This window comes from Aquila chrysaetos, chromosome 26 (genome assembly GCF_900496995.4).
Source record: "Aquila chrysaetos chrysaetos chromosome 26, bAquChr1.4, whole genome shotgun sequence".
In the NCBI taxonomy this organism is placed as follows: domain Eukaryota; kingdom Metazoa; phylum Chordata; class Aves; order Accipitriformes; family Accipitridae; genus Aquila; species Aquila chrysaetos.
Genome location: NC_044029.1, coordinates 1,361,169 through 1,381,332, shown reverse-complemented (window position 1 = coordinate 1,381,332; position 20,164 = coordinate 1,361,169). Strand labels below are relative to the sequence as shown.

At 55.6% G+C, this 20,164-nt stretch overlaps 1 protein-coding gene across 1 annotated transcript; it reads right to left on the bottom strand.

The window, feature by feature from the left end:
- Positions 1-3,164: 3,164 nt before the first annotated feature.
- Positions 3,165-20,069, bottom strand: LOC115336067 (ankyrin repeat domain-containing protein 30A-like). Its single transcript, XM_030002577.2, has 18 exons — positions 19,645-20,069; positions 18,810-18,924; positions 18,391-18,564; positions 18,196-18,302; positions 17,582-17,719; positions 16,003-16,151; positions 15,787-15,848; positions 14,366-14,468; positions 14,188-14,246; positions 12,763-12,865; positions 12,585-12,643; positions 11,164-11,266; positions 10,986-11,044; positions 9,570-9,672; positions 9,392-9,450; positions 4,768-4,870; positions 4,590-4,648; positions 3,165-3,272 (listed from the first exon to the last, which is right to left on the bottom strand). The coding sequence occupies exons 1-18, from the start codon at positions 19,854-19,856 to the stop codon at positions 3,165-3,167; spliced, it is 1,875 nt and encodes a 624-aa protein (XP_029858437.2). The 5' UTR covers positions 19,857-20,069.
- Between the last annotated feature and the right edge of the window lie 95 nt (positions 20,070-20,164).

The window sequence follows — 20,164 nt, the reverse complement described above, 5'->3', positions numbered from 1 at the left end:
GTACAGTTTCTTCTGCAACTGCAGTTTCTGTTCCTGCAGGTACACGCTGTAGCTATTCACAGCTTCAGGTGAAGCTTCTGTGAGGGAGCTCCTTTTGAGAGGGTTGGCAAGCTCCTGCCACGGCTGCTTGACCCATGTCTAAAGAAATGGTGTTCCATGAGCATGGAGAAATCAGTGAGAAGATGACAACATGAGAGATGCTTTTACTCATGGGATTATATCATTAGCTGGGTCTTCAGGGTGGCCAGCAGGTCGAGGGAGGTGATTCTCCCCTTCTACTCTGCTCTCATGAGACCCCACCTGGAGTAATGCATCCAGCTCTGGGGTCCCCAGCACAAGGAGGACATGGACCTGCTCAAGCAGGTCCAGAGGAGGCCACAAAAATGATCAGAGGGCTGGAACACCTCTCCCGTGAAGAAAGGCTGAGAGAGTTGGGGTTGTTCAGCCTGGGAAAAGCAAGCTCCGGGGAGACCTTACTGCAGCCTTTCAAAATAGAAAGACAGAGAGAGACTTTTTACTAAGGCCTGTAGTGACAGGACAAGGGGCAACTGTTTTAAACTGAAAGAGGGTAGATTTAGATGGGACAGAAGGAAGACATTTTTTGCCGTGAGGGTGGTGGGACACTGGACCAGGTTGCCCAGAGAAATTGTGTCTGCCCCATCCCTGGAAGTGTTCAAGCTGGACGGGGCTTTGAGCAACCTGATCTAGTGGAAGGTGTCCCTGCCCATGGCAGGGGGGGTTTGCACTAGATGATCTTTAAAGGACTCTTCAACTCAAACCATTCTATGCTTCTATGACTCAGTGAATTCAAAGATAAGAGATTTTGGCTGCCACCAGCAGGCATCTGCAGGCAACTTTCTCAGCTGAGCATATCTAAAGGATCGCCAGCTCTTCGTGAGGCTTTTCTCTTTCTAATACACAGAAAAGGCTAAATATTCTTCTCTCTTGGAATAGAGGATGAGAGTCTGCGCACGTGCTTTTGTCCAACCCACTGTTTTCCCTCTTTATGCAGCCCTTCTGCTTCACAAGGGGCACAAAATGAGGTGCGAAATACACCTCAGGGTCCAGATTCAGTCACCTCCTCTCAGCAGCGTTCCAAAAATGAACACAGTAGCAAGAACGGATCTCTGTACACTGACAGGTTCTATTTATGGATATCTGCATCAGCCTCTACTAGAGTCACCTGTCCTGACGCCTTGAAAGTCAGTTTGACATGAAGCATCCTTCTTTAGCTGAAGCTCTTCTCTCTCCGGCGCAGAAACCTGAGCAAGTGAGAACACAGACAGACAGACCGTGGGGAAAGGAATCCCCAGCAAGACTGCAGCATCGCACTGCATTTCAGCACTGGGGATACGGGAGCGTGACCTTCTGCATTACCCTCCGGAAAAGAAAGTACCTTGTTCTCAGAAGAGTCAAAACCTCCCTCTTACCTGTGCTCCTGCTGCTGGGAAGACACCTACAAAGGAGGCAAGAAGCGAGACGCTGCTGTGAGTGCTTCTTTCACTCTGCTTTTCCCCATCTGCTTCAGTGCAGAGAAGCTTACAAAGGTAACCATTTAGTGCGTCAGGAAATTACCCGTTGCCGCTCTCCTCAGCAACACACTGCACCCATGCTTCACGTTTGTATACAGGTGGAAGGCACACGCCGGCCGACGCTTTCGTTGGAGCTTCACAATCCGACTGTGTAATTTAAAAGACGTGCGTGAGAACTGGCACAGACTCCTTCTCAACGCGTTTCCACGCTCAAAGCTCCCGCTTCAGCCAACAGGCGTAACGTGGTATCAGATGATGGAAAGAACGGAAAGGGCAAACACAGCCAGCGTGTTGGGCATCTCTGTTGAGCAGGGCTTTCAAAAGGGGCCGATGTACACCTGCCCAAGGCAGAGAGGACCTAGGCAGAAGCAGCCAAGCGTCTAGAGAGTAGGCCCTGTGGGCAACCATTTGACACTGACTGGATCCGGAGCAGAGCGCTCTGTGGTGGAAAACAAGCAATCCTGACAGCACCAGCCTTCTAGGGTTTCAGAGGACTGTAGCTGGCAGGAAGCTTTACTGCTTCAATGCTCTACGAGAAATCCAGCTGAAAGGCCAGCTGCTGGGAGACCCGGGTCATTAGCTTGGCCTCACTGCCTCCCAGTCCTAACTGAACAGCTTCCCTGCAGCGCCGGCATGTCAAGGTCCCATTTACGAGTGTGTGGTGGAAGCAGCAGCAGCAGAGGGAAAGGGGCTCGGAAGCAAGTGAGCCCCGTGGGGCCCCATTGCCTCCTTCAGAGAAGGGGAAGAGTGGCTGGAAAGCTGCCTGGCGGAGAAGGACCTGCGGGTGTTGGTCGGCAGCCGGTCGAATATGACCAGCAGTGTGCCCAGGTGGCCAAGGCGGCCAGTAGCGTCCTGGCTTTGTATCAGAAATGGCGTGGCCATCAGGCCAAGGGACGTGATTGTGCGTTTGGACTTGGCACTGCTGGGGCCGCACCTCAGGTACTGTGGTCAGTTGTGGGCCCCTCACTCACTCCAAGGCCAACCTTGACGTGCTGGAGCGCATTCAAAGAAGAGCAACGCAGCTGCTGAAGGGTCTAGAGAACAGGCCCTGTGAGGAGCGGCTGAGGGAACTGGGGCTGTTTAGCCTGGAGGAAAGGAGGCTTCTGGGAGGAGACCTTATCGCTCTCTGCAACTGCCTGAAAGGAGGTTGTAGCGGGGGGGGTGTCAGGCTCTTTTTTCCCAAGTAGCAAGCGACAGGACAAGGGGAAAGGGCCTGAAGTTGCACCAGGGGAGGTTTAGATTGGATATTAGGAAAAATGTCTTCGCTGGAAGGGTTATCAAGCCCTGGAACAGGCTGCCCAGGGAAGCGGTTGAGTCACCATCCCTGGAGGTATTTAGAAGGCGCGTAGCCGTGGCGCTCGGGGACACGGTTTAGGGGTGGGCTTGGCAGTGCTGGGTTTACGGTTGGGCTCGATGATCTTAAGGGTCTTTTCCAACCTAAACGACTCTGATTGTACCTCAGAATCAAAAGGGGAGTCATCATCTTGCTCCTGTGCTCCTGCTGCTGGGAAGACACCTACAAAGGAGGCAAAGAAGCGAGACGCTGCTGTGAGTGCTTCTTTCACTCTGCTTTTCCCCATCTGCTTCAGTGCAGAGAAGCTTACAAAGGTAACCATTTAGTGCGTCAGGAAATTACCGTTTGCCGCTCTCCTCTGCAACGGGCTGCGCGCACGCTCCCTTTCCATCTGCAGCAGGAGGCAGCTCGTCGGCCGACGCTTTCGCTGGAGCTTCACAATCCGACTGTGTAATTTAAAAGACGTGCGTGAGAACTGGCACAGACTCCTTCTCAACGCGTTTCCACGCTCAAAGCTCCCGCTTCAGCCAACAGGCGTAACGTGGTATCAGATGATGGAAAGAACGGAAAGGGCAAACACAGCCAGCGTGTTGGGCATCTCTGTTGAGCAGGGCTTTCAAAAGGGGCCGATGTACACCTGCCCAAGGCAGAGAGGACCTAGGCAGAAGCAGCCAAGCGTCTAGAGAGTAGGCCCTATGGGCAACCATTTGACACTGACTGGATCCGGAGCAGAGCGCTGTGTGGTGGAAAACAAGCAATCCTGACAGCACCAGCCTTCTAGGATTTCAGAGGACTGTAGCTGGCAGGAAGCTTTACTGCTTCAATGCTCTACGAGAAATCCAGCTGAAAGGCCAGCTGCTGGGAGACCCGGGTCATTAGCTTGGCCTCACTGCCTCCCAGTCCTAACTGAACAGCTTCCCTGCAGCGCCGGCATGTCAAGGTCCCATTTACGAGTGTGTGGTGGAAGCAGCAGCAGCAGAGGGAAAGGGGCTCGGAAGCAAGCGAGCCCCGTGGGGCCCCATTGCCTCCTTCAGAGAAGGGGAAGAGTGGCTGGAAAGCTGCCTGGCGGAGAAGGACCTGCGGGTGTTGGTCGGCAGCCGGTCGAATATGACCAGCAGTGTGCCCAGGTGGCCAAGGCGGCCAGTAGCGTCCTGGCTTGTATCAGAAATGGCGTGGCCATCAGGCCAAGGGACGTGATTGTGCGTTTGGACTTGGCACTGCTGGGGCCGCACCTCAGGTACTGTGGTCAGTTGTGGGCCCCTCACTCACTCCAAGGCCAACCTTGAGGTGCTGGAGCGCATTCAAAGAAGATCAACGCAGCTGCTGAAGGGTCTAGAGAACAGGCCCTGTGAGGAGCGGCTGAGGGAACTGGGGCTGTTTAGCCTGGAGGAAAGGAGGCTTCTGGGAGGAGACCTTATCGCTCTCTGCAACTGCCTGAAAGGAGGTGTAGCAGGGGGGGTGTCGGGCTCTTTTCCCAAGTAGCAAGCGACAGGACAAGGGGAAAGGGCCTGAAGTTGCACCAGGGGAGGTTTAGATTGGATATTAGGAAAAATGTCTTCGCTGGAAGGGTTATCAAGCCCTGGAACAGGCTGCCCAGGGAAGCGGTTGAGTCACCATCCCTGGAGGTATTTAGAAGGCGCGTAGCCGTGGCGCTCGGGGACACGGTTTTGGGGGTGGGCTTGGCAGTGCTGGGTTTACGGTTGGGCTCGATGATCTTAAGGGTCTTTTCCAACCTAAACGACTCTATGATTCTATGATTGTACCTCAGAATCAAAAGGGGAGTCATCATCTTGCTCCTGTGCTCCTGCTGCTGGGAAGACACCTACAAAGGAGGCAAGAAGCGAGACGCTGCTGTGAGTGCTTCTTTCACTCTGCTTTTCCCCATCTGCTTCAGTGCAGAGAAGCTTACAAAGGTAACCATTTAGTGCGTCAGGAAATTACCGTTGCCGCTCTTCTCTGCAAAGGCCTGCGCCCATGCTCCAAGTTTGTATGCAGGTGGAAGCCATACACCGGCCGACACTTTCATTGGAGCTTCACAATCCGACTGTGTAATTTAAAAGACGTGCGTGAGAACTGGCACAGACTCCTTCTCAACGCGTTTCCACGCTCAAAGCTCCCGCTTCAGCCAACAGGCGTAACGTGGTATCAGATGATGGAAAGAACGGAAAGGGCAAACACAGCCAGCGTGTTGGGCATCTCTGTTGAGCAGGGCTTTCAAAAGGGGCCGATGTACACCTGCCCAAGGCAGAGAGGACCTAGGCAGAAGCAGCCAAGCGTCTAGAGAGTAGGCCCTATGGGCAACCATTTGACACTGACTGGATCCGGAGCAGAGCGCTGTGTGGTGGAAAACAAGCAATCCTGACAGCACCAGCCTTCTAGGGTTTCAGAGGACTGTAGCTGGCAGGAAGCTTTACTGCTTCAATGCTCTACGAGAAATCCAGCTGAAAGGCCAGCTGCTGGGAGACCCGGGTCATTAGCTTGGCCTCACTGCCTCCCAGTCCTAACTGAACAGCTTCCCTGCAGCGCCGGCATGTCAAGGTCCCATTTACGAGTGTGTGGTGGAAGCAGCAGCAGCAGCAGAGGGAAAGGGGCTCGGAAGCAAGCGAGCCCTGTGGGGCCCCATTGCCTGCTTCAGAGAAGGGGAAGAGTGGCTGGAAAGCTGCCTGGCGGAGAAGGACCTGCGGGTGTTGGTCGGCAGCCGGTCGAATATGACCAGCAGTGTGCCCAGGTGGCCAAGGCGGCCAGTAGCGTCCTGGCTTGTATCAGAAATGGCGTGGCCATCAGGCCAAGGGACGTGATTGTGCGTTTGGACTTGGCACTGCTGGGGCCGCACCTCAGGTACTGTGGTCAGTTGTGGGCCCCTCACTCACTCCAAGGCCAACCTTGAGGTGCTGGAGCGCATTCAAAGAAGAGCAACGCAGCTGCTGAAGGGTCTAGAGAACAGGCCCTGTGAGGAGCGGCTGAGGGAACTGGGGCTGTTTAGCCTGGAGGAAAGGAGGCTTCTGGGAGGAGACCTTATCGCTCTCTGCAACTGCCCTGAAAGGAGGTTGTAGCGGGGGGGGTGTCAGGCTCTTTTTTCCAAGTAGCAAGCGACAGGACAAGGGGAAAGGGCCTGAAGTTGCACCAGGGGAGGTTTAGATTGGATATTAGGAAAAAATGTCTTCGCTGGAAGGGTTATCAAGCCCTGGAACAGGCTGCCCAGGGAAGCGGTTGAGTCACCATCCCTGGAGGGTATTTAGAAGGCGCGTAGCCGTGGCGCTCGGGGACACGGTTTAGGGGTGGGCTTGGCAGTGCTGGGTTTACGGTTGGGCTCGATGATCTTAAGGGTCTTTTCCAACCTAAACGACTCTATGATTCTATGATTGTACCTCAGAATCAAAAGGGGAGTCATCATCTTGCTCCTGTGCTCCTGCTGCTGGGAAGACACCTACAAAGGAGGCAAGAAGCGAGACGCTGCTGTGAGTGCTTCTTTCACTCTGCTTTTCCCCATCTGCTTCAGTGCAGAGAAGCTTACAAAGGTAACCATTTAGTGCGTCAGGAAATTACCGTTGCCGCTCTCCTCTGCAACGGGCTGCGCGCACGCTCCCTTTCCATCTGCAGCAGGAGGCAAGCTCGTCGGCCAACGCTTTCGCTGGAGCTTCACAATCCGACTGTGTAATTTAAAGACGTGCGTGAGAACTGGCACAGACTCCTTCTCAACGCGTTTCCACGCTCAAAGCTCCCGCTTCAGCCAACAGGCGTAACGTGGTATCAGATGATGGAAAGAACGGAAAGGGCAAACACAGCCAGCGTGTTGGGCATCTCTGTTGAGCAGGGCTTTCAAAAGGGGCCGATGTACACCTGCCCAAGGCAGAGAGGACCTAGGCAGAAGCAGCCAAGCGTCTAGAGAGTAGGCCCTATGGGCAACCATTTGACACTGACTGGATCCGGAGCAGAGCGCTGTGTGGTGGAAAACAAGCAATCCTGACAGCACCAGCCTTCTAGGGTTTCAGAGGACTGTAGCTGGCAGGAAGCTTTACTGCTTCAATGCTCTACGAGAAATCCAGCTGAAAGGCCAGCTGCTGGGAGACCCGGGTCATTAGCTTGGCCTCACTGCCTCCCAGTCCTAACTGAACAGCTTCCCTGCAGCGCCGGCATGTCAAGGTCCCATTTACGAGTGTGTGGTGGAAGCAGCAGCAGCAGCAGAGGGAAAGGGGCTCGGAAGCAAGCGAGCCCCGTGGGGGCCCCATTGCCTCCTTCAGAGAAGGGGAAGAGTGGCTGGAAAGCTGCCTGGCGGAGAAGGACCTGCGGGTTGTTGGTCGGCAGCCGGTCGAATATGACCAGCAGTGTGCCCAGGTGGCCAAGGCGGCCAGTAGCGTCCTGGCTTGTATCAGAATGGCGTGGCCATCAGGCCAAGGGACGTGATTGTGCGTTTGGACTTGGCACTGCTGGGGCCGCACCTCAGGTACTGTGGTCAGTTTGTGGGCCCCTCACTCACTCCAAGGCCAACCTTGAGGTGCTGGAGCGTATTCAAAAGAAGAGCAACGCAGCTGCTGAAGGGGTCTAGAGAACAGGCCCTGTGAGGAGCGGCTGAGGGAACTGGGGCTGTTTAGCCTGGAGGAAAGGAGTGCTTCTGGGAGGAGACCTTATCGCTCTCTGCAACTGCCTGAAAGGAGGTTGTAGCGGGGGGGGTGTCAGGCTCTTTTTTCCCAAGTAGCAAGCGACAGGACAAGGGGAAAGGGCCTGAAGTTGCACCAGGGGAGGTTTAGATTGGATATTAGGAAAAATGTCTTCGCTGGAAGGGTTATCAAGCCCTGGAACAGGCTGCCCAGGGAAGCGGTTGAGTCACCATCCCTGGAGGTATTTAGAAGGCGCGTAGCCGTGGCGCTCGGGGACACGGTTTAGGGGTGGGCTTGGCAGTGCTGGGTTTACGGTTGGGCTCGATGATCTTAAGGGTCTTTTCCAACCTAAACGACTCTGATTGTACCTCAGAATCAAAAGGGGAGTCATCATCTTGCTCCTGTGCTCCTGCTGCTGGGAAGACACCTACAAAGGAGGCAAGAAGCGAGACGCTGCTGTGAGTGCTTCTTTCACTCTGCTTTTCCCCATCTGCTTCAGTGCAGAGAAGCTTACAAAGGTAACCATTTAGTGCGTCAGGAAATTACCGTTGGCCGCTCTTCTCTGCAACGGGCTGCGCGCACGCTCCCTTTCCATCTGCAGCAGGAGGCAGCTCGTCGGCCGACGCTTTCGCTGGAGCTTCACAATCCGACTGTGTAATTTAAAAGATGTGCGTGAGAACTGGCACAGACTCCTTCTCAACGCGTTTCCACGCTCAAAGCTCCCGCTTCAGCCAACAGGCGTAACGTGGTATCAGATGATGGAAAGAACGGAAAGGGCAAACACAGCCAGCGTGTTGGGCATCTCTGTTGAGCAGGGCTTTCAAAAGGGGCCGATGTACACCTGCCCAAGGCAGAGAGGACCTAGGCAGAAGCAGCCAAGCGTCTAGAGAGTAGGCCCTGTGGGCAACCATTTGACACTGACTGGATCCGGAGCAGAGCGCTCTGTGGTGGAAAACAAGCAATCCTGACAGCACCAGCCTTCTAGGGTTTCAGAGGACTGTAGCTGGCAGGAAGCTTTACTGCTTCAATGCTCTACGAGAAATCCAGCTGAAAGGCCAGCTGCTGGGAGACCCGGGTCATTAGCTTGGCCTCACTGCCTCCCAGTCCTAACTGAACAGCTTCCCTGCAGCGCCGGCATGTCAAGGTCCCATTTACGAGTGTGTGGTGGAAGCAGCAGCAGCAGAGGGAAAGGGGCTCGGAAGCAAGCGAGCCCCGTGGGGGCCCCATTGCCTCCTTCAGAGAAGGGGAAGAGTGGCTGGAAAGCTGCCGGCGGAGAAGGACCTGCGGGTGTTGGTCGGCAGCCGGTCGAATATGACCAGCAGTGTGCCCAGGTGGCCAAGGCGGCCAGTAGCGTCCTGGCTTGTATCAGAAATGGCGTGGCCATCAGGCCAAGGGACGTGATTGTGCGTTTGGACTTGGCACTGCTGGGGCCGCACCTCAGGTACTGTGGTCAGTTGTGGGCCCCTCACTCACTCCAAGGCCAACCTTGACGTGCTGGAGTGCATTCAAAGAAGATCAACGCAGCTGCTGAAGGGTCTAGAGAACAGGCCCTGTGAGGAGCGGCTGAGGGAACTGGGGCTGTTTAGCCTGGAGGAAAGGAGGCTTCTGGGAGGAGACCTTATCGCTCTCTGCAACTGCCTGAAAGGAGGTTGTAGCAGGGGGGGTGTCGGGCTCTTTTCCCAAGTAGCAAGCGACAGGACAAGGGGAAAGGGCCTGAAGTTGCACCAGGGGAGGTTTAGATTGGATATTAGGAAACATGTCTTCGCTGGAAGGGTTATCAAGCCCTGGAACAGGCTGCCCAGGGAAGCGGTTGAGTCACCATCCCTGGAGGTATTTAGAAGGCGCGTAGCCGTGGCGCTCGGGGACACGGTTTAGGGGTGGGCTTGGCAGTGCTGGGTTTACGGTTGGGCTCGATGATCTTAAGGGTCTTTTCCAACCTAAACGACTCTATGATTCTATGATTGTACCTCAGAATCAAAAGGGGAGTCATCATCTTGCTCCTGTGCTCCTGCTGCTGGGAAGACACCTACAAAGGAGGCAAGAAGCGAGACGCTGCTGTGAGTGCTTCTTTCACTCTGCTTTTCCCCATCTGCTTCAGTGCAGAGAAGCTTACAAAGGTAACCATTTAGTGCGTCAGGAAATTACCGTTGCCGCTCTCCTCTGCAACGGGCTGCGCGCACGCTCCCTTTCCATCTGCAGCAGGAGGCAGCTCGTCGGCCGACGCTTTCGCTGGAGCTTCACAATCCGACTGTGTAATTTAAAAGACGTGCGTGAGAACTGGCACAGACTCCTTCTCAACGCGTTTCCCACGCTCAAAGCTCCCGCTTCAGCCAACAGGCGTAACGTGGTATCAGATGATGGAAAGAACGGAAAGGGCAAACACAGCCAGCGTGTTGGGCATCTCTGTTGAGCAGGGCTTTCAAAAGGGGCCGATGTACACCTGCCCAAGGCAGAGAGGACCTAGGCAGAAGCAGCCAAGCGTCTAGAGAGTAGGCCCTATGGGCAACCATTTGACACTGACTGGATCCGGAGCAGAGCGCTGTGTGGTGGAAAACAAGCAATCCTGACAGCACCAGCCTTCTAGGGTTTCAGAGGACTGTAGCTGGCAGGAAGCTTTACTGCTTCAATGCTCTACGAGAAATCCAGCTGAAAGGCCAGCTGCTGGGAGACCCGGGTCATTAGCTTGGCCTCACTGCCTCCCAGTCCTAACTGAACAGCTTCCCTGCAGCGCCGGCATGTCAAGGTCCCATTTACGAGTGTGTGGTGGAAGCAGCAGCAGCAGCAGAGGGAAAGGGGCTCGGAAGCAAGCGAGCCCCGTGGGGCCCCATTGCCTCCTTCAGAGAAGGGGAAGAGTGGCTGGAAAGCTGCCTGGCGGAGAAGGACCTGCGGGTGTTGGTCGGCAGCCGGTCGAATATGACCAGCAGTGTGCCCAGGTGGCCAAGGCGGCCAGTAGCGTCCTGGCTTGTATCAGAAATGGCGTGGCCATCAGGCCAAGGGACGTGATTGTGCGTTTGGACTTGGCACTGCTGGGGCCGCACCTCAGGTACTGTGGTCAGTTGTGGGCCCCTCACTCACTCCAAGGCCAACCTTGAGGTGCTGGAGCGTATTCAAAGAAGAGCAACGCAGCTGCTGAAGGGTCTAGAGAACAGGCCCTGTGAGGAGCGGCTGAGGGAACTGGGGCTGTTTAGCCTGGAGGAAAGGAGGCTTCTGGGAGGAGACCTTATCGCTCTCTGCAACTGCCTGAAAGGAGGTTGTAGCGGGGGGGGTGTCAGGCTCTTTTTTCCCAAGTAGCAAGCGACAGGACAAGGGGAAAGGGCCTGAAGTTGCACCAGGGGAGGTTTAGATTGGATATTAGGAAAAATGTCTTCGCTGGAAGGGTTATCAAGCCCTGGAACAGGCTGCCCAGGGAAGCGGTTGAGTCACCATCCCTGGAGGTATTTAGAAGGCGCGTAGCCGTGGCGCTCGGGGACACGGTTTAGGGGTGGGCTTGGCAGTGCTGGGTTTACGGTTGGGCTCGATGATCTTAAGGGTCTTTTCCAACCTAAACGACTCTGATTGTACCTCAGAATCAAAAGGGGAGTCATCATCTTGCTCCTGTGCTCCTGCTGCTGGGAAGACACCTACAAAGGAGGCAAGAAGCGAGACGCTGCTGTGAGTGCTTCTTTCACTCTGCTTTTCCCCATCTGCTTCAGTGCAGAGAAGCTTACAAAGGTAACCATTTAGTGCGTCAGGAAATTACCGTTGCCGCTCTCCTCTGCAACGGGCTGCGCGCACGCTCCCTTTCCATCTGCAGCAGGAGGCAGCTCGTCGGCCGACGCTTTCGCTGGAGCTTCACAATCCGACTGTGTAATTTAAAAGATGTGCGTGAGAACTGGCACAGACTCCTTCTCAACGCGTTTCCACGCTCAAAGCTCCCGCTTCAGCCAACAGGCGTAACGTGGTATCAGATGATGGAAAGAACGGAAAGGGCAAACACAGCCAGCGTGTTGGGCATCTCTGTTGAGCAGGGCTTTCAAAAGGGGCCGATGTACACCTGCCCAAGGCAGAGAGGACCTAGGCAGAAGCAGCCAAGCGTCTAGAGAGTAGGCCCTGTGGGCAACCATTTGACACTGACTGGATCCGGAGCAGAGCGCTCTGTGGTGGAAAACAAGCAATCCTGACAGCACCAGCCTTCTAGGGTTTCAGAGGACTGTAGCTGGCAGGAAGCTTTACTGCTTCAATGCTCTACGAGAAATCCAGCTGAAAGGCCAGCTGCTGGGAGACCCGGGTCATTAGCTTGGCCTCACTGCCTCCCAGTCCTAACTGAACAGCTTCCCTGCAGCGCCGGCATGTCAAGGTCCCATTTACGAGTGTGTGGTGGAAGCAGCAGCAGCAGAGGGAAAGGGGCTCGGAAGCAAGCGAGCCCCGTGGGGCCCCATTGCCTCCTTCAGAGAAGGGGAAGAGTGGCTGGAAAGCTGCCTGGCGGAGAAGGACCTGCGGGTGTTGGTCGGCAGCCGGTCGAATATGACCAGCAGTGTGCCCAGGTGGCCAAGGCGGCCAGTAGCGTCCTGGCTTGTATCAGAAATGGCGTGGCCATCAGGCCAAGGGACGTGATTGTGCGTTTGGACTTGGCACTGCTGGGGCCGCACCTCAGGTACTGTGGTCAGTTGTGGGCCCCTCACTCACTCCAAGGCCAACCTTGACGTGCTGGAGCGCATTCAAAGAAGATCAACGCAGCTGCTGAAGGGTCTAGAGAACAGGCCCTGTGAGGAGCGGCTGAGGGAACTGGGGCTGTTTAGCCTGGAGGAAAGGAGGCTTCTGGGAGGAGACCTTATCGCTCTCTGCAACTGCCTGAAAGGAGGTTGTAGCAGGGGGGGGTGTCGGGCTCTTTTCCCAAGTAGCAAGCGACAGGACAAGGGGAAAGGGCCTGAAGTTGCACCAGGGGAGGTTTAGATTGGATATTAGGAAACATGTCTTCGCTGGAAGGGTTATCAAGCCCTGGAACAGGCTGCCCAGGGAAGCGGTTGAGTCACCATCCCTGGAGGTATTTAGAAGGCGCGTAGCCGTGGCGCTCGGGGACACGGTTTAGGGGTGGGCTTGGCAGTGCTGGGTTTACGGTTGGGCTCGATGATCTTAAGGGTCTTTTCCAACCTAAACGACTCTATGATTCTATGATTGTACCTCAGAATCAAAAGGGGAGTCATCATCTTGCTCCTGTGCTCCTGCTGCTGGGAAGACACCTACAAAGGAGGCAAGAAGCGAGACGCTGCTGTGAGTGCTTCTTTCACTCTGCTTTTCCCCATCTGCTTCAGTGCAGAGAAGCTTACAAAGGTAACCATTTAGTGCGTCAGGAAATTACCGTTGCCGCTCTCCTCTGCAACGGGCTGCGCGCACGCTCCCTTTCCATCTGCAGCAGGAGGCAGCTCGTCGGCCGACGCTTTCGCTGGAGCTTCACAATCCGACTGTGTAATTTAAAAGACGTGCGTGAGAACTGGCACAGACTCCTTCTCAACGCGTTTCCACGCTCAAAGCTCCCGCTTCAGCCAACAGGCGTAACGTGGTATCAGATGATGGAAAGAACGGAAAGGGCAAACACAGCCAGCGTGTTGGGCATCTCTGTTGAGCAGGGCTTTCAAAAGGGGCCGATGTACACCTGCCCAAGGCAGAGAGGACCTAGGCAGAAGCAGCCAAGCGTCTAGAGAGTAGGCCCTGTGGGCAACCATTTGACACTGACTGGATCCGGAGCAGAGCGCTGTGTGGTGGAAAACAAGCAATCCTGACAGCACCAGCCTTCTAGGGTTTCAGAGGACTGTAGCTGGCAGGAAGCTTTACTGCTTCAATGCTCTACGAGAAATCCAGCTGAAAGGCCAGCTGCTGGGAGACCCGGGTCATTAGCTTGGCCTCACTGCCTCCCAGTCCTAACTGAACAGCTTCCCTGCAGCGCCGGCATGTCAAGGTCCCATTTACGAGTGTGTGGTGGAAGCAGCAGCAGCAGCAGAGGGAAAGGGGCTCGGAAGCAAGCGAGCCCCGTGGGGCCCCATTGCCTCCTTCAGAGAAGGGGAAGAGTGGCTGGAAAGCTGCCTGGCGGAGAAGGACCTGCGGGTGTTGGTCGGCAGCCGGTCGAATATGACCAGCAGTGTGCCCAGGTGGCCAAGGCGGCCAGTAGCGTCCTGGCTTGTATCAGAAATGGCGTGGCCATCAGGCCAAGGGACGTGATTGTGCGTTTGGACTTGGCACTGCTGGGGCCGCACCTCAGGTACTGTGGTCAGTTGTGGGCCCCTCACTCACTCCAAGGCCAACCTTGAGGTGCTGGAGCGCATTCAAAGAAGAGCAACGCAGCTGCTGAAGGGTCTAGAGAACAGGCCCTGTGAGGAGCGGCTGAGGGAACTGGGGCTGTTTAGCCTGGAGGAAAGGAGGCTTTTGGGAGGAGACCTTATCGCTCTCTGCAACTGCCTGAAAGGAGGTTGTAGCGGGGGGGGTGTCAGGCTCTTTTTTCCCAAGTAGCAAGCGACAGGACAAGGGGAAAGGGCCTGAAGTTGCACCAGGGGAGGTTTAGATTGGATATTAGGAAAAATGTCTTCGCTGGAAGGGTTATCAAGCCCTGGAACAGGCTGCCCAGGGAAGCGGTTGAGTCACCATCCCTGGAGGTATTTAGAAGGCGCGTAGCCGTGGCGCTCGGGGACACGGTTTAGGGGTGGGCTTGGCAGTGCTGGGTTTACGGTTGGGCTCGATGATCTTAAGGGTCTTTTCCAACCTAAACGACTCTATGATTCTATGATTGTACCTCAGAATCAAAAGGGGAGTCATCATCTTGCTCCTGTGCTCCTGCTGCTGGGAAGACACCTACAAAGGAGGCAAGAAGCGAGACGCTGCTGTGAGTGCTTCTTTCACTCTGCTTTTCCCCATCTGCTTCAGTGCAGAGAAGCTTACAAAGGTAACCATTTAGTGCGTCAGGAAATTACCGTTGCCGCTCTCCTCTGCAACGGGCTGCGCGCACGCTCCCTTTCCATCTGCAGCAGGAGGCAGCTCGTCGGCCGACGCTTTCGCTGGAGCTTCACAATCCGACTGTGTAATTTAAAAGATGTGCGTGAGAACTGGCACAGACTCCTTCTCAACGCGTTTCCACGCTCAAAGCTCCCGCTTCAGCCAACAGGCGTAACGTGGTATCAGATGATGGAAAGAACGGAAAGGGCAAACACAGCCAGCGTGTTGGGCATCTCTGTTGAGCAGGGCTTTCAAAAGGGGCCGATGTACACCTGCCCAAGGCAGAGAGGACCTAGGCAGAAGCAGCCAAGCGTCTAGAGAGTAGGCCCTGTGGGCAACCATTTGACACTGACTGGATCCGGAGCAGAGCGCTGTGTGGTGGAAAACAAGCAATCCTGACAGCACCAGCCTTCTAGGGTTTCAGAGGACTGTAGCTGGCAGGAAGCTTTACTGCTTCAATGCTCTACGAGAAATCCAGCTGAAAGGCCAGCTGCTGGGAGACCCGGGTCATTAGCTTGGCCTCACTGCCTCCCAGTCCTAACTGAACAGCTTCCCTGCAGCGCCGGCATGTCAAGGTCCCATTTACGAGTGTGTGGTGGAAGCAGCAGCAGCAGAGGGAAAGGGGCTCGGAAGCAAGCGAGCCCCGTGGGGCCCCATTGCCTCCTTCAGAGAAGGGGAAGAGTGGCTGGAAAGCTGCCTGGCGGAGAAGGACCTGCGGGTGTTGGTCGGCAGCCGGTCGAATATGACCAGCAGTGTGCCCAGGTGGCCAAGGCGGCCAGTAGCGTCCTGGCTTGTATCAGAAATGGCGTGGCCATCAGGCCAAGGGACGTGATTGTGCGTTTGGACTTGGCACTGCTGGGGCCGCACCTCAGGTACTGTGGTCAGTTGTGGGCCCCTCACTCACTCCAAGGCCAACCTTGAGGTGCTGGAGCGCATTCAAAGAAGAGCAACGCAGCTGCTGAAGGGTCTAGAGAACAGGCCCTGTGAGGAGCGGCTGAGGGAACTGGGGCTGTTTAGCCTGGAGGAAAGGAGGCTTCTGGGAGGAGACCTTATCGCTCTCTGCAACTGCCTGAAAGGAGGTTGTAGCAGGGGGGGGTGTCGGGCTCTTTTCCCAAGTAGCAAGCGACAGGACAAGGGGAAAGGGCCTGAAGTTGCACCAGGGGAGGTTTAGATTGGATATTAGGAAACATGTCTTCGCTGGAAGGGTTATCAAGCCCTGGAACAGGCTGCCCAGGGAAGCGGTTGAGTCACCATCCCTGGAGGTATTTAGAAGACGCGTAGCCGTGGCGCTTGGGGACACGGTTTAGGGGTGGGCTTGGCAGTGCTGGCTTTACGGTTGGGCTCGATGATCTTAAGGGTCTTTTCCAACCTAAGCGACTCTATGATTCTATGATTCTACCTCATATTCAAAAGAGGAGTCATCATCTTCCTCTTCTTGTGCTCCTGCTGCTGGGAAGGCACCTACAAAGGAGGCAAGAAGCGAGACGCTGCTGTGAGTGCTCATTTCAGTCTGCCTTTCCCCATCTTTCAAGCCCTTCATCCGATCAAGAGGTTATGATTCTCCTACTGGCCAGTGATTTGTCTTCATCACCTCCTCCACGGTGCAGGATCCTACCTGCTCCGGTCAGTGTAGGGGTGCCCAAGGGAGAGTCAGCATTCTTCCCAGAGCAAGAGCTGTCAAGTACTGCTGGGCCTTCTGTGCCTCCTGCAGAACATTCTCCCCTCATTTCACAGCCCATGTATTGCTCCAGTTGCTTTTCTATACTATATACAGAAAGGAAGGAAATGCAGTTGTTAAAAATACCCCCCCACTTGCATACACTCTGTGCTGGAAGAGCAACAGCCATTCATGAGCCATCCGAGCCATATTCATAGCCAGCTGGTAAAGGGTAACACCCACACCCAGCGGCACCTTACTGCACTAGTACTGGAGGCTGAAATACTCACTCCAGGCATGTTCATGCTGCAGGTGCTTATTCTTGTCTCTGGAGTATCTCAGCCCCACTGGTTACAGTCTCATCCGATAAACCCCCTCTCCGTTTTGAGGGCCACTGAGATTAAGACAACCCTTGGCAGACTGACATCTAACTACAAGGCTTCTACCTCAGTGGGATGCTACACTAATGCTGCAGCTACTCTTCCCGTGAAGCTGGGGTAACGCCTCCTCAAACCCAGTCCTGACTTTGAAGGGCTTAAGAAATTCCCATGGTTAGTCAGAGGACCAGAGAGTTTAGAGAGCTCCTAATTGGGATATCAAGAGGCCAACAAAGATTGTGGTTGCATTGCAAGCACTGCAGGGGTTAACTACATTGTATAGGTGATATCTTCTAACAACCTTGGCTGAGGGTCAGGTGGGGCTCTGGAGAGAGACCACTTTCCGGTTTGCTTCATAAGCAGAACTAAAACCAAAAAAAAACCCCCCAAACAAGAAAAGAAAATACTGAAAACGTGCTCCAGACCAAGGCTGCTATGCAAAGTGGTGCATTAGCACAACAGTGATACTGTGCCAGAAGCCTGGAGGGAAGGAACGAACATCTTGTTTTGCTAGAGCAATCCTCAGCCATGCTTTACTCCTAAAGGGGTTTTTACTCCACAGTTTACCCAGGCACCCTTCTCTCCTGCTCCCCATCAATCCAGGCTGACAGAAGGGGCAGGGGGAGAAGAAATGAAGTCAAGGCCCAGTGACAAGAGGTCACGGGCAGCTGTTTTTGGCTAGAGAAGGCATGCTCGTGGGAATAATGCCGTTCATTCACCCATCACTAGGCTACCGTCACTAGGAAAGTGGGCTCTTTCCTTCAGCCTAGCTGTTAAGCACACATAGCCACCTTAGTGAAGGAACGGCCAGGGGTGCAAAGCTACCCACGAGAGAAGGAAAACCGCTGAAGAGCTGACCTCAGGGGATATCAGTTAGATCCCCTCTGAAACAAAAGGCAAGTAGTTGCTAGTCAGTTGAGTGCAGTGGAGCTTGGCAGCACACAGGTGCATTCTCAGAGGGAACTGTGGGGGGAAGTTTTCCTCAACTTCCAAATCCAGTCTTGACACGGAAAGAGATGCACGAGAAGACATCACCGAGCCCAGCTTCAACAAAGGTCTCAATGCCTCACTAAACCGCAGTGATGTTACCAAAAAGGGCCGTACATCAGCACGCACATTCTGAGAATGCGGCTGCTCTAATGAGGATGTAAAACACTTACACAGCATGCCGAGACGCTCTGGCGTAATGTAGAACTGTGCAGCCAGACAGGTCTTCCTGAGAAAGATCAGCACCATACTGCAGAAGAATTTTTATTATATTCATATCCCCAGCAAGAGCAGCAACCATAAGAGTGGTCCTAAAGCATCCGAGAGAAGATAGGAAATACATCAGCTTCTGCGGACATTGCATTGCCATTCCTTCAGTCCCTCTTTGCTCCCCAAAGAATTCATTTCCCTTCTCCTACAGGCAGAGTGAAAGCACAGCCAAATACGTGGAAGCGTTGGAGAATTCAGGTTGGCAGGACCTCAGGAGGTCTCCAGGCCAACCACCTGCCCAGAGCAGGCTCGGGGCATGTGTGTGTGTGTGTGTGTGTGTGTGCGCGCGCGCGTGCGTGCGGCACCACAGCCAACACTTTCTTGCAGTCCTCAGGGCAGAAATTGTCCCCTGAGGTAAGAAAGCAGCCAAGTGTGGGTCTGCTTTCACAAGTCATACAGAAGGAGCTCCTTCTGGGCAGCTCCTGGTTCTTTTTCAAAGCTCATTCCTATGCCTCCCCTCAGTCCAACTTGAAGAATGCTAAAGGAGTCCCACGCGCACTTTTGACAAACCCTTCACCTTTTATTCTTATCTTGAGCATGCACGTCAGCTCCTTTTTGAAGAAGGAACTCCACCAACTCTTCAGAGCGCTCGGCGATCGCAACAGTAAGCGGAGTGTATCCCAACTGAAAGGGGAAATCATCTCCCTTAGAATAACACAGAAAAGTCAAGCAAGTTTTGGGAAGAGGAACCTTACCCAAAGTCCAAGCTAACCTTATTCTGAGCTTCAATATCGGCATTGTGCTCAAGTAACAGCTCGACTAGGGGTTTGCTAGCAGTGATGGCAGCCAGGTGAAGCGCAGTGTGGCCGCTAGCATCTCTGAGGTTAGGGTTGGCACCATGCTCCAGCAGAATAGCCACGCAGTCTTTGTGCTGGTGCTCTACTGCCTGGAAATAAGACACAAAGGAGGAATAACTTCCAACATCTACGTTTCTCACTGTCAGAACTCCCGCATCTTCCCAACAGTGGGAAGTATAAGCGTCCTCAAAGATTAGGCAACATATGCCCCTTCCCCGCTGACTACAACGTACCTGGTTCTACGCAGGCCTATGTAAAGAATCATGCAAGGTACGTATCGTTCAGCGCGTAATCGGTAATCCCAATGCGCAACAGCATAACATATTCCACATACCTTCATCAGCGGTGATTTCTTAAAGCTGTCACGAGGGTTTAGCTGGCATTTCTTTCTTGCTAGGAATCGGACGACATCTGCCTGGCCGTTCGCACAAGCCAGGTGCAGAGGCGTCCTAGAAACGAAACACATTCAGTCAGCACGGACAGCTGAAGACACCGTTTCAGGCTGCGGTGCCCGCCGCGCAGGGCCACACGCCTCAACTGGCAAAAAACAAGCTGAAAGCAAGCTTCCGCGGTCCAGAGCTGGTGGCAGCAGCGGCACACCCAAAGCCTGGGGCTGGCCAGGAAAAATCCCCAGCACATCCCTGGAGTCGGGAGGCATTTCCGCAGCCGTGTCAATGAACCTGCACGGACAGACTCCTGTGCCCAGGCACTGGTCCCTGCCTCCAGCAGGACTGCCCGGCCGCCCGGCCCAGCGAAGGAGACCGCGTCTTGGCAGTCCGGAGGCTACGGAGGCTACGGAGAGCGTGGAGTCTGCGGAAGCCCTGGGTTCCCCCCCCACCCCCGACCAGTCCCACGCCAGGCGTGTCCCAGAGACAGAGGGGACGGGGTTTCTAACAGCGTCTTTCTGCGAGTCCATGCCCCCGCTCAAGCAAGCCGCTCCGTCGGGCAACAGGAAAGCAGCCGTCTCTGCTTGGGCGAAGGGCTGCTGGGCTCCGCAGAAGACGCGCTGCAGGGGCCGGGCTGGCGGGGCAGGGCAGGGGGGACGGGCAGGGGGTCGCCGCCTCCCGCCCCGGCCGGGAGCCGGCCCGGCTCCTAAGGGCGCTCGCCACCGGGCTGGGCTCCGCCGGGGTGGCCGGAGGCTTTTGCTCCGGGCGCCGCCCGCCCCTTACTGCTTCTCCGCGTCCCGCCCGTTGATGCGGAATCTCTTCCTCCACCAGTGCCGCTGCAGCCGGGCCAGGTCACCTCCGGCGGCCGCGCCGTGCAGCCCGCCCCGGGGCTTCTCCCGGACCTCGGAGGTCTCGGCGGCGCAGGGTCCGGCATCGCCGTCGGAGGGCGGCGGCCGCCGCACCCTCCCCAGGCAGAACGAGAAGAGCCGCTGCATGCCGCCGCGGGGATGGCGCCCGGCGGGCTCTGCCGAGCCCCGGGCGGTCTCCCCGGGGAAAAACCGGGCGGAGAAGGGGCGAGAAGAGCCGAGCCCCGAGCGCCGGCCGCCGCTCGGCAGCTCCGGTCGCTCCCGCTGCGCGCAGGACGCCGTCCGCGCCGGCAGGGGGCAGCCTAGCAACGGGGCGTCACAGAGGGGGCGTGGCGGCCGGGGAGGAGGGGGCGGTCCCAAGGGGGCGGTCCCAAGGGGGCTGTTCCAAGGGGGGCGGTCCCCAGAGGGCGGGTCCAAGGGGGGCTGTTCCAAGGGGG

What these genes read in the sequence shown, in the direction of transcription:
- LOC115336067 (XM_030002577.2), bottom strand. Translation starts at nt 19,856, where the DNA reads ATGCAGCGGCTCTTCTCGTTCTGCCTGGGGAGGGTGCGGCGGCCGCCG. An exon ending in GGGCGGGACGCGGAGAAGCA is followed by an intron (nt 18,925 to 19,644) that starts GTAAGGGGCGGG and finishes TTTCGTTTCTAG; the next exon opens with GACGCCTCTGCACCTGGCTT. An exon ending in ACTCCCCTTTTGATTCTGAG is followed by an intron (nt 4,871 to 9,391) that starts GTACAATCATAG and finishes TAAATTACACAG; the next exon opens with TCGGATTGTGAAGCTCCAAT.